The sequence below is a fragment of the Vanessa tameamea genome, chromosome 13 (genome assembly GCF_037043105.1).
Source record: "Vanessa tameamea isolate UH-Manoa-2023 chromosome 13, ilVanTame1 primary haplotype, whole genome shotgun sequence".
NCBI classification, from domain to species: Eukaryota; Metazoa; Arthropoda; class Insecta; order Lepidoptera; family Nymphalidae; genus Vanessa; species Vanessa tameamea.
In genome coordinates, this window is record NC_087321.1 from 11,459,591 (window position 1) to 11,473,939 (window position 14,349).

The 14,349-nt window shown below is 31.6% G+C and overlaps 1 protein-coding gene across 2 annotated transcripts in view; it reads left to right on the top strand.

Moving 5' to 3' along the window:
- Cht6 (Chitinase 6) overlaps positions 1–14,349 on the top strand; it is a 91,245-nt gene that overhangs the window by 53,538 nt on the left and 23,358 nt on the right. The window contains exons 14-19 of one of the 2 annotated variants that reach the window (XM_026632381.2): positions 78–183; positions 424–553; positions 940–1,056; positions 1,253–1,489; positions 1,944–2,090; positions 2,207–7,564. In XM_026632381.2, the coding sequence (XP_026488166.2) occupies positions 78–183; positions 424–553; positions 940–1,056; positions 1,253–1,489; positions 1,944–2,090; positions 2,207–6,974 (5,505 nt within the window). In that variant the 3' untranslated portion in view covers positions 6,975–7,564. Of the gene's footprint in view, positions 1–77; positions 184–423; positions 554–939; positions 1,057–1,252; positions 1,490–1,943; positions 2,091–2,206; positions 7,565–14,349 lie in introns of those variants that run through there. The other variant, XM_026632382.2, reaches the window with a different exon arrangement.

A 14,349-nucleotide genomic window follows, 5' to 3' on the forward strand; every position in this document is an offset into this window, starting at 1 on the left:
AAATAATTAATTTTGAATATATATAAAAATATAAACCCCTGAGTCAGTTAAAGCACACATTGTAATTACATTTATAGTTAAGTGAGGAAGAAGAAGAAGAAGTTGGTACTGATGAAGCAGCCGACATAGAAGCTGAAGATCCAAAAGTCATCAAAGAATTGATCGATCTCATCAAGAAAGTTGGTATGTACATTTGAAATCTAGTAACAATATTTTTGTCTTTATCTAACACTTTAAAATTACAGTTTTATAATAATACAAGAGCCGAGACGGCCCAATGGTTAGAGCGCGTGCATCTTAACCGATGATTGCGGGTTACATGCTCTTAATATTAATGATACTTAAATATAAATAGCAACTTAAACAAGTTACAAGTTCTTGGACTGAATCATGTCATAATATAATATTTATTTGATTGATCAGGTGGAGTTGAGCAGTTGGAAAAGCAGCTCAAGTTGTCAGAGACGCCGGGCGCCACTGTCACCGTGCCGCCGTCCGCCATCAATACCAAACTTTACCAGCGTGTTCTCGAGAGGACCAGAGGCAGGAACAAGTGAGTGAAACTAATATGACTCAGAGCTTAAGTGTCATTTCGACATTATTAATAATTTAGTTAATGTGTCACATAACAGTCCGAATGTTCAAAAAAGCAATATTTTGATTGATCTGCATGATGTATATGGCGAGTGATATTGTAGCTAACTTTGAAGAAACGAAAATTATCGAAAAAAACTGTAAATAGTTTAAATAAATATATACTGCCTATACATAAAATAATGTTTTTGAAGTTAATAGATAAATTATTTGACTCAAATTTGCGAAAATGCGAACACGTATATAACATAGAATAACACAGTAAAAAATAAGGTATTTAGTATTTCGGATAATTGATTTCTATTTAAAATTTGTCACTAATTAGAAACACAATTATTTTATCAGGTACGGCGACAACAGCATCACGGAAAACCCCGTTCAGAACAGTCGTCGCGGCCCACAAAACGCCGGAATCGAACCGTCATCTGACGCAAACAGATTGCTCAGAAAGGAAAGGCCACAGTGAGTTTTTTATATATAAAATTTAGAATATTTAATATATATAATTTTGTACTGCATATATGTCTATAGATTTATATGATTTTTCTTGTAATATAATTTTATAAAAGTTTCGAAATTTAATAAGATAAAGATTTTTTGATTTAATATCGTGAAAATCCTGTAACATATGTAACTAAAACACTCTGACTTTACACAGATACGTAACGATTAACCGTTCGAGACCTACGATCTCGTCGACGACACCATTATCAGGAGAAAGCGAGGAAGAGGAAGAAGAGGAGTCAGAAGAAGTTCCACAAATTTCCAGAACGAGAGTCCAACAGAGGACGGATTATGATACCCCAGTCGGAACAACGGCCAAACCGCTTCAATATGTAAATATTCGAAGATCGAGACCAACCACTGCAGCGACAGAGGCACCTGATGACTCTAGGTTAGAAATACTTATTATGTATTTTTGTAAGACTAAACTCTTTTTGTACTGTAAATTATTTACCATTAGTAAGTCAGCTTCCAAGCCGCGCCACGCTACTAAAATGATTGAACTCGCTTATTTATGTAGAAATGATTTCGAGTAAAAGAAAGAAAGTATGTATATGTAACAAGAAGCTGGAGAAGCGCATGCTATTTGATTTGACCAATGAGCGTGCGCGGTGGTCGAGTCGGCAGTAAGATGGAAAAAACTCATTTTCTCAGGCATAAAGTTAATGTTGCTTATTTCTAAGGGGAGATGTCAGATGTTACACATCATGTACGACTTCTGTAAGGCTTGCTCGTTTTTTTGGTAGTTATAAAGACAACGACTCGTATTGTGTGCAAAAGGCAATATTTTGTTACTTTAATTTTTACTTATATTTAGTAAACTAATTGTAATTTAAATTTACCAGAAATGCTTTGTTCGAACGAGTTGAGCCATACGTGGCCGTTGCTGAGTCACCCAATTCACTGGACATAGCTAGCTCGCGTCGCGAAAATACTCCCGAATATGTTACCATACGTAGAACACGGCCAACCACAGAAACTACTACTCTCAAGTAAGTAATTGTAAATTTATAATTTAATTGGAAAAAATTAAGTTAAAAAATAAGATAATTTTAATTAAAAGCACTAGTATCAATTTTATACTTAAAATAACATTATATATTTTTAGGTATCAAGAATCAGAAGAGGAGGAAGAATCCCAAGAGACAGCATTAGAAAGAGAAATTAGTTCGCAATCTGTACAACCGCAATATACTTCTGTTGTCAGAACAAGATCAACCACTCTTCTTCCTCTCGAAGAACCGAGTAGTCCGGAGCCGACCACAATCCTATCTGTTCAAATATCATCCTTATTAAACGAACCGAGTTCTGAAGAGGTAGAAAATCCACCTGAAACTTCGTCTACTATTACTCAAACAACGGAGTTATCTGAACCGGAAACAATAACTACTTCGACAACGACTGTAACAACCACACCCACGACAACGACTAGTACCACAACACCATCTCCATCTACTTTATCAACAAGAGTTCCTTTATTGAGACGCCGAGGATCTACTACGCCCACCACAACAGCAGTCCCCATATCTACAACTCAGGTAAGTTCTAGGAATTATTCATTCATCCGTAGACGTAGACCATTATCTCAACCCAACGAGATTTCAGAATCAAATGAATTAATCGAAAATGTAAGAAACATCAGGTCAACTACTCCTGACAGTCGAGAAGTTGATGGAGTAAAAACCGACGGTAATAGCGGTCTCATTAAAAGGTTTAGGAGTAGGTTACAAACTTCACGTAATAGTGATTCGATCCCTGCAGCCGCATCGTTGGTACCAAGAGGTGATTTTCGGCCACAATTGACCAAAGATGAGGTACTGTCGTTAACACCAATTGATGTAGATAGTTCAGAAATTCAAGAAAATGATGAAGCTAATTTGGAGAGCACTGTTAAATTCCGTGGCAGAGCTCCAACAACTATTGCTGATAAAGCTGAAGATAGTGAAATGTCTGCTGCCACTATAGATGAGAGGCGACCAAGTGTTTTTCCAAGAGGAAGAGGTAAATTTCCTTCTTTTACAACACAGGCTATTGGAAAATCTGTTACAACAGAGTCTTCTTTAAGCCGAAAACGGCCTTCTTTTGCGAGATTTACTCCTCGTCCCTTCGCGAGAACTATTTCCACAACAACTATACCTGAAAATAATTTAGAAAATGAAACTGAGTCGGTAACACAGAGAACACGGTCTCGATTGTCATTTGCAAGAGCAAGGACGCAGTCGTCAGTATCACCGCCAATATTTCAAGCTAGGAAATTACCATTCCCTTCTCGACAATCAACGGCTAGACCGAGATTATTTTCTCCGAATGATGATGAAGAAATAGATAACAAAAATGATGATATCACTTTATCAGAAACCGCAATAGAGGAAAATGAACATGATGGAACAGTGGGTGAAGATACACGAAAGAAATCAAATACATCACAGGAAAGGTTAGAAATTATACCTTCAGATGAATCTAGTTCGGATAAAAACGGAAAAAGAAAGTTTAGAGTTATTCGAAGGCGACCAACACCATCCACATCTGAGGTGCCTTTATCTGATACAGAAACTACAACAGCTGTAACACGAATTCGCAAAATTATAAGAAAAAAATTAAAGCCAGTCGATGAAGATTCTGAAACAGTGACAAGAACAGGTTTAATTAATGCTGGATTTAAAGATCCACCAAAAGACGTAATTAATTATGGAGAAAAAACTCGAACAACTACTATTTCTGTGCCATCTATTGATGAATACAGAACTACCACAGAAATTGATGAAAGCTTAGAACAAATAACTGAATTATTTAAGGAAGTTGTACCTGATCCACCCAGACAACAAATTCAAACTGAAAGCTTTATTAAAAAACAAGACATGGAGTCACTTAAAAAGGATGAAAATAAAGAAGTGGAAGAAACGACTGTTACTTCGGAACAAGAAGAAAAACCAGAAATCGTTCTTAATACTGAAGAAATGAAATTAAGTTTATCAGATAATAAGGAAACAACTTTAATAAAAGAGGAAACGGAAAATATGGAAACAAACACTGAAGGTGATTCTACGTCACATATTGACAATAATAGTCAAATGGCACAGAGAAATGAATCTAACTTAGAAAGCGTTACAACAACAGAAAATATCACACATAAAATTGTTGACGAAGAAACATCTACTACTGAATTATCAGTCACTGAAACTGAAACGCTAATTGAGACTACTACGACGAGTACAACACAGTTAACATCACCCTCCCCAAGATCAAGATTGCCATACAGACCACCTAAAAGATTGTTTACGTCTACAACTGAGTCTACGCCATCCAGTAGTAGAACGTTTAGTCGAAAATATAACCCTGGAGCGTACACCAGTCCTTCTACTGTTGAAAGGCCAGGTTTCTTTAGTAGAGGAACTACCAAACGGCCCTTGTTTTCCAGGACATTTACCAGAAGAACCTTTCCCACGGCAAGAACAACACCTAAATACCAATTAGAAGATGAAGAAGAGTATTCGGATGAAGAGATTCTGGAAGAAGAACCAGAAAATCCTTTTGTTTTTGTTCCACCTAGTCAACTTTTCACAAGAAAACCTGATTCAGAAGAATATGACGATGATTTAGACGAAGAAGAAGAAACATATAATGAAGAAGATGACGTAAAAGAAGCACCCGAAGAAGAAATTTATGAAGATGAAGAACCACCAGTAACATTTAAACCTTCGTCGAAAAGACCACAATTTAAACCTAAAATTATAAATTCAAATACTTTTAGAACCTCTACGTCTACTACGGAAATTCCTCGACGTTTAATTGGAAATAATCAAAACAAAACAACAGTTTACAATAGATTTGGAGGTAATAAACCAGTAAATGATACTAAAAAACGCGTTCAAAACGTACCACCTGGTTACAATGTACCTAAATCAATCCAAAATGTTAATAAGAAAAATTCAACCAAACAATTGCTTAAGACGACAAAGGCGGTACTGGTAGAAACAACGATCACTTCTGTTATCAAGGAAAACGAACAGACAACAACTGAAAGCGATGATTACCTTTATATGACCGAATCAAGCACCTCAATTCCTTTAGAAACTTCATCCTCAAATGACGCCGAAAATGAAACTGTGACTACTTTAATGGAAATAGATAACAGTACTGACGATTATTTGGAATTCACTACAAATTACCCAAGTACTCAAGATTCAGAAATAATCAACCAAACAGATATAGAAACAAACACTGAAACTTTAGTTGATACGCCTACTACAAGAAAAGTTGAAAGTATATTTCAAACTACAACTGGCGAACCTGAAACTACAAGTCAAATATCACCAGTTTCACCTATAGTAAAAACTCAATTCAATAAATTATTTTCAATAAGTAGAGTCGTTGAAGTATCTTCAAAACTTGATAAACATAGATTAAATAAAAACAATCAAACTACTCTGATCGAAGAAGGTAAAGTAATGGTAGAAAAAAAACCTACGGTGGATAAAATTGGCGAAGTTAGTAGATACAGTCTCATTAAAATAGTGGAAGATGAAATTCCAATTTACTTAACTAAGCTCGGGCATGTTTATCCAGTAGATAATCCTCCAGATAATCCTATTCGAATTGATGAAGCTCGTAACGCAAGAGCATTAGTGGACTACTCAGATATTCCAAAAGAAAACCTTATCGCTTCTGAGAGTATGAATGAAGGTTATAGACATATTAATACAGTACCTGACCATATAAAGTATTTGGAAAAAGACCACGTGGAGCATATATCAGATGATGATTTCTTAAGCTACGTAAATGATGACAAAAAGGCTGAAAAATTCGAAGATGATTCAACATATAATTCAAACTGGCAATTTGTCCCTGCCGCTTATGAGAATGAAAAAATCAAACTGATTAAGTCTGCGAAGAGTTTTGACGTTGTAACACCGCGTTTAATGTTGACAGACCCATCAACATTGCCTTTAGAAGCCTTATTTCAAACGGAAAATCCAATCATTGCGAGAAAAGTTACTGACGATAACGATAACCAGCCATTTGTAGTATATTCCGCACCTGTACCCACTCAAGAAGAAGAAGCTAACCTTCTAAAAATAAAAATAATTAAACCACAAATGAGTCGAAATATAGTAACTTTTGCTAGAGGTAAAGAATTAAAAGGACCTACTGCTAATGAGGAATCTAAAGTTAAATATCCCATTAATATATCTATTTTAAAACAGTCTCCTCAAATTACACATTTTAACGATACTATGTTGTCTGCAATAAACAAACCATCCAAAGTCAGTACAACATTCCCAGCCACAACGACTACTTTAAAAACAACGATAGCTTCAACAGAAAATATCAGGACGAGTCCTATTGTAGAACTATTGACTACAACAGAAGCAATATCAGAACAAATTAAGGTAGACAAAATAACAGAAATTCCTGTTTCAACATTAGCAACTCCTACTGAAATACCAGAAACTACAGAAATTACAGAAACTATCACAGAAGAGACAACCACATTTAAGATATCTCCATTAGATGCTAAAAGAGCAAAATACGGTCTTCCAAGGAGACCTATAAAGCCCGCCAATCTCACTAAATTGATTTCGGTGACACGTACCACGGCTAAAATAAATATAACACCACGAACCGTTCAAATAAATAACAAAACCTCTGGTTTTAATCCAAGTATATCACGTTTCTCAGGAAACAGGGCACAAAACGTACCCGTGGATATAAGAAAAAAATCTACCACGCCTAAAGTAGCAAAAACCTATACTACAGAGTCACCACGATCAACAACTGAAAGGAAATTGTATGTAAAGCCTATAAGACCGCTGCGGCCTTCGTTTGTGCCGAAACGATTTACGACGTTACCACCTACACTGGCTGGAGACGCTTAAAAGTTTTCGAAAATATGAATTATTTGCAGAAGCCAAAATATTAATTAGTTTCGACGTTTAAAATCTGTATATTTAGTTGGGTTGGTATAGTTGGTTAAGAAATGAAATGCTACTTTAAACTTCGATTTTTTGGAACCTCAATACTTCTTTAATGAGAATAGATTTTTCTTTTACTTTTTTTTTTAATTAATCGATTGAAGTTTTGTGTGGTGTTAGATATTTTCCTTGTAAAAAATCCTAAGAAATCGTAATTTTCTTACCGCATTTCATTTGCAATGGGTGTGCTTGTATATATAGATGTATCATCAGTTTCAGTATAGTCATGTTATAAAGATTCATAGCTTTAATTTAGATATTTATGAGAGATGAAAGTTTTTACCAAAAATGTATATTTTATTCTTAGTTCGTTTTGGTATAAAAGCTTTCGCGCACAAATTGTCATAGGTTATGATTAGTTTAAACTTATTTAATGATTCATAATTAACTAATATTTTACGTTACCATATGTATAAATTATCGGGCGTAATGTAATGATTATGTATTGTAACTTGCAAAAATAAAACTTTGTAATAAAATCTTAGTAAACACAATTCGATTATTTCATAATAACCAATTGAAGTGTAGACATTTCTAACAAACGTTAACTGGTCAACATATTTTTTTTGTATTGTATAATTATAATATCACTGTTTTTATTGACATCGTGTTGGAATCACCAAAATACTGCACGGTAAGTACAAAACAAAAATGTTATAGTCTACGAAAACTACACACTACTATAAATACTGCCAGGTACTTCAGCAAAAATATATTTCGTAAAAAATATTATTTTTTATATGTAAAACTTATACGTATTAAATACTATAAAATATTATCAAGGGACAATACAATAAGTTTTTTTTTTTCATAATATACCGTATTTGTTAGTTCTACAATAAAGGCCTAAAATATTACGCCGTTTTATTGAACTAACTATTATAATTTAAGACGTTAAAATAATGTATTTATAAGTTTAGCGTAACGTATTATGACCTTGAAAGAACGTTTATTTAGCTATGTTAAGCGTATTAAAAATCAATATTTACGATATAATTAAGTCATTAAATAATATCAGTACATACATATTCACGTATGGCAAATCACAAAATAATTTCCCACGCTTTGTAATCTTTCAATTTTAGCCACTTTCCTATCTAATAGCATTGTTTCGTTTCTTGTGGACTCCTAACAATGCTGTTGTTGGCAATATTGCATTATTTACGTGTAAATAATCGATGCTTTGTTGTTATAACTCGTTTTCTCTTTGGTTTATATTGACCTTAACAATCATGACATTGTGATTTTTTTTCTATTATAGTTAATTGGACAATCTTTAATAATATGCGTTCAATAATAATATGAGTATCTATGAGGCCAATTATATTTTTACTAAAGTCAGAATACTCGATTTTTTTAATAACAGTTTTTTCTTCTAAATAATTAAAAAATAGTTTAATATCAATTAGTTCCAGATAACGTTCTTTGTAATAACATTTAATATAATCTCTCTAAAATTATAATAATTTTGTTTTGGCTAGCAATGACCGATATTTTCGTACCATTTATGGTCGTACCTGTCTATGGGCTTACATTTATATTTGCCCTTCTCTTGACTTCGACTACGGATTCGAAATAATATCTTAGGTTCTTCAGAATATTTGTTGCACCAGCCAAACGACCTTTAAATTAGACCATTACTTTTCTAAAAATATATAATATATAAAGATGAACTGTTAGCTAAGAAAAACTAAATCGACCTTAGACTTTGTATTAAATTATAAAATAATAATTTATACTTCCTATTTCTATACGAACGGCGTTGAGACGTTAACACAAAAAAACAAATTACATTCATTTTAAACACAATTTATATATTACGCCATATTCATTGCTTATTATTGGATTGAAATTTATGTTATGTCAATTACATATTTTGAATATCTATAGGACAAAGCATTATCAAGAATATATGAATAGTTATATTTTTTATATAAAAAGTCAGCGTATACAATGTCGCTTATAAGTACGTTGAATTCTTTTGTTCGGCACGTAACATAATCACAGTTATAATAATAGTTATATACTTCAATGCCTAAAATTTATAGTGTAATATAAAACCGTGTTGCTCATAATGAGCCTACGATATTTAACCTCAATCGCTTTAAGTATGAAGACGGCCTAGGAAGATTTAGTTTGCAGACTGTTATCTAATTAGTTTAATATCAGTTGAAGGTAAAATGCTAAAATATTATTTTTAATAAAGCGGGTAAAATATATTTTCTTTAAAAAAACTATGGTTTCGTATTGAAGTCACTTTATTTAATGTACATAAATTATATTAATAAATATTTTTTACAAATAAATGAAATTATCGGCATTAATTTGATACAAAGGAAATATTAAAATACATAACTTTTAAACGCCAAAGCATCTCATATTTGGCTTCCAATTACTAGATTTTATTATATAGACTAGATGAGAATTCATAATTAGAAAATTAATTCTTTGACGTGTAAAGTTACACAACAAAATCATTTCAAATTAATTTTTTTTATAACAGATTCAGAGACAGCTGTTTTAATTTTGATATTTGATAACTTACGATCTATCTTACAAAATATATTGACTACTAATTTGGTTTCAATATTTTTATCAATCATTCGAATATGGCAAAGTAGATAGCAGATGTATAAATCGTGACCGGTTCGATGTGATTGCGTATCCCGTGTTTTGCAATATAACTTTAAATACAAGCAGAGATGTGTATGTATAAGGAAAATTATACTTTTGGTTTCGTGCGAAAGTTATTAAATATTGCAAAAAAAATATTGGTAGAAACCGTTACTTATATACGATATAGGAAATATTTTTGTTAGAATTAACCGAAAAAAGTACAATTACATTACTCTATGTTTTGATAAAAAAAAATGAAAGAAAATATTTGGAAAACACACAATATTGTGGACCAACAAGTTAAACATAATAAATGCATTGGTTGTTTATCAATTGTAACATTGATAAAGTCGATTTCATAGTAAAAGTGTAGAATTTAATTAAACTTAAATTAATTTAAGTTAATAAAAACTATTTTAGTATATAAATTATATACAGAGATAAAAAGCGCTCGTATTTATTTAGTCACCATTTAGAAATAGTAGTAGATTGAATAATAAGTCTTTATATAATTAATAGAGATGTAAATATTCCACAACACGTGGTGACATACCGGATAAATCTGCGTATATATATTTCGTCACAGCAGATTCTCAGGTTGAATTGGGCAAGATAACCATGGGCGCGATACCCAACCGCTGTTGAGACGTACTTTATGGTTAAAGATATTTATTACTCGAAACGAATTACATTTCCCTTACTTGAGCTCTAATATAAATTAAACATTTTTTTAATTACCGCTTCGATACACGCAATTAATTTACATTTTTAAATTTATACCGACTATTTACTTTATTTATAGAAAGAGATTGGGCATTCTTACAACAAAAAATGTATCATTGTCACAGCGTAGAAAAATTAGTACGTAGAATCGTTCGATTTTATTTTATACCAAAAGCGATTCGGACTTGGAGAAGTAAAATATGGTCATTCCTTCGACTGCTGTAGGAGCATTGCACCTGATGTACTTTTGTGTGTTTATTTTTTTTATTAAGAATTTTCCTTATTAATTAAAATTACAATATAAATGTAGTTCATTTATGTTCATGAGTTTCGTGTCGTTATATAATTATCTAATCGTATGAGTTAGATAATCATAATTTAATAACATTTTAATGTTTTCATTTTATGCAACTTGTTAGTCTTTTAACCAAAACTCAGCTAGGTCTATCTCAAAGCAATCCCTAGACCTCAATTAAATGTTGTACATTTAATCACAAGACAGTGAATCATATACATAACGTAGTGAGATCATTAACAACAGAACTTAGATGTAATGTGCTTAATTTTACCAATTCACATCTTATCGTAGTCCAAGATAATTTTTGCATTTTATGCTGAAGGTTTTGGGAGGTAGTTTCCAGAAAAGTATGATCCGGTATTTTATTGTTTCTAGGTTTAAAAATAAACGAACTTGTCTTACAATCAGATGCATTAACTGTCAGATTATTTTTTTAAGCTGTTTAGATAATTTGCTTATATATTGTTGTGATTGACTTAATACTTTGGTTTGAGGATTCCTAAAACAAAAGAGGCAGGTACCGTGTCGTCTGAATAAAAGTGCACTAAAAGGTTTATAAAAATTTACATCAACAGTTACCAGGTTTAATTTTAATTGAATATTTGTTTGTATTACATAAAATTGCATGTAATATAAACACATTGTTGATATGGCGATAAATATTACCATATTATTGATATTTATATCAACAATATGGCGTTCTAAATCGTATTCAAACTTTTAATTTAAGTTAATTAGGCACCCTCCTCGGAAAATTTATAGGCATGATTTTAATTCTGTTTACTGTAGGTATACAATAAAGAGGAATAAAGATAAACAAACCTTACATATTTCATGCAATTCGCTAATAGCTATAGTGCCGACATCACTGGGAATTAAATTAACCTGAAAAAAGGTGGACAAGTCGATCTGTCATCACGATTTTCAGTAGTTTTGACATAATTGACACGATTGAAACCTAATTATAAAAAATAGTGTACGAGAAGTTCTTGTTGAATATATGTTTATTTTAAATAAAACAACACAATTTCACTTTAATATTACTTCCTAAGTTTTGATAAGAACATCGTCGACATTCAAAAAACCGTTCCAAAAATAATAATACCTTCGACTATTTTCTGTACTAAGCAACTATATTAAAAAAAAGGTCAAAGTTAATCATTTTATTTCCTTGTACGTTAGGTTCAGTATTTTATTTTGGATAAATGTAACGAAATGTTGTGCACTCCACATCTCTCCATATTCGTATTTTAATGACACACGAGTACAAATTACTTCACGGAAATCTTCCGCGAACATTTCAACTTTATGTTCCGTGAAAATATAGTGGTGTAATACCCGTCCAGGTAATCTTATAAGACGATTTTATCATTAATTACTGTTTCTGTGCGGCATCATTATGGAGTTGTTTAACATTGTTTGCTAATTATATTTGAAAGATACGATAAAAAAATATACGAAATTATTAAACGGTAAAACAGCTTTTTAAAAAACATTAACGTATTAAAAAAATGCTTTTACTTTTGTCATTATGTAAGATATACAATTTTAAATACACCACTGTATTGACACAAGTGCCGAGTTTGAATAGTTTGCCTCAAATCAGTATTTGAGGCAAACTAACTGCAGCCAGTTTGATAAAAGCTTCCAAAAACGTAAATAAAATTAATTCAAGTAATGGAGTTGCATCTACGATTTGCTTTTCTGTTAGTCTTTTGAGGTTTTAATTCCACGAAGATGACTGTAATTGACCACAATGCCAGTTTTCAAATTAGCGTTCGTGCTATTTCGTTTCTAATCTGAAAATGTAATGTTTATTCTAAAACAAGATGTAATTTTAAAATTGGAATGTATATAATAATATCTGATGAAAAAAAAAAACAAAGATAAATTATATATTATACAAACATCTTAGAGAATAATATTTTCAAATACTTGATTTCCCATAATAATATTTCAAAATAAACAGAAAACCTACATAACAGTAAGATAAACAAACAAATCTATTGTGCTTTTTATGCAGTTTTTTTTTTGGAAATTAATTATGTAAGCTTGGCTTTTAATTGGATTGGTTCGAATCCCATTGAATATTCTTTTCCCTAAATTGATATTTTCATTATGCTCCTCCTATAAGGGATATGCCTATCTTTAAAGTATGCTACTAGGATTTTAATTAATAATAATCTGGTTAAAACAATTTCTTATAACCATCAGACGACATCAGTAGTTACCAGTTAGCGATATTTTAAAAATATGAATGGTTGCGTCGTTAATTTTAAGCCTCATAAAATGATTAATCTTATTCGTAATTACATAATAATAAAGACGTTTGACCTCGACAATAATTCTCCGAAACCCAATATGCACTCATGCGTAATAAATGTTTGCGTGGGCTCCCAAATATTTTTCAAGTCACTATACTGCTGTTAAAGGCAGTAACGCATAGCTCTTTCCTCATGTCAATGTATAGATAATACACCTTTATTTTATCTAATTTGTATAGATAAATTTAAAAAATATTACTATTATTTTTAATTACAGAAAAGTATAATTTATAGGATTTTAAATACACCTGTGCGTGGAGTGTGAAGGATTTTAAATGCATCAGTGTCTGTACAAGGTCGAATTTCTCCTCATTTACACTTGAATATTTTTATTTACATTTATTCTTAAAAATACCAGGTGATATTCAAACGTTAGTTAAATCTAGAATTGGAGATAAACCTGTGATTAATTTAAGGCAGTGGCCGCTCACCTTTAGTCTTGTTCTCGGTAGCTCGTGGTTATCTGTTTGAAAAAAATATGACAAAACAAGATATTCTAAAACTTTCTCATTCAATACATTAAAAAAATCGCTTAAATTAAATCATCGAACATTTACATCACAATATAGATCAATATTGCAGTTTTTACATATTTATTTTCTTATCCGATGACATACGATTTTATTTAAAATGTGAAAATGAAATAAATATAAGTTAAATATAATTCTGATTATTGTCTTAATACTTAAAATTGACTTTAATTATAGTATATATGATATAGGCTGTTTTGTTATATAATATTTATTATATATCTTAATAGCTCTAACTTAAGGTTGCACAACCTAACATCTAGGGTTCTAGTCCTGGGTAGGTGAGATTTATTCGGAATTTCTATTAAAATACTCTTCACTGACATCACGGAGTTAGGAAATAATCAGTTAAACATTCCGGTGCCTCAGAAGCCACGTTAACTATTTACACGGTACCTGATCTCTCTCGGGTCATGTTGGATGCATCCCATCGGACATATAACATCTATGAAATATTGAAACAGCAACGTATATTTTTACATATGTAGTTTATAATGACAATTTATTTAATTAAAAGTTATAATATAGATTGACGTGTTATAAATATTTTCAGTAGGACGCAACATTTCAGTAGCACTCCGAAGATATCTTGATATATTACCAACTGTAGATAAATACGTACAAATTCATGAAATATCGTAGAGCATTCAGTTATTATGTGGTTCTATCTTGTAGAGCTGAGACACACGTCCACTATATTCAATCATTCCTTGATGACGTTAATTAATTTATTTTACAATTAATTAGAAACATTCGAGCGACTACGTTTTATGAGCTAAGTCGTTTAT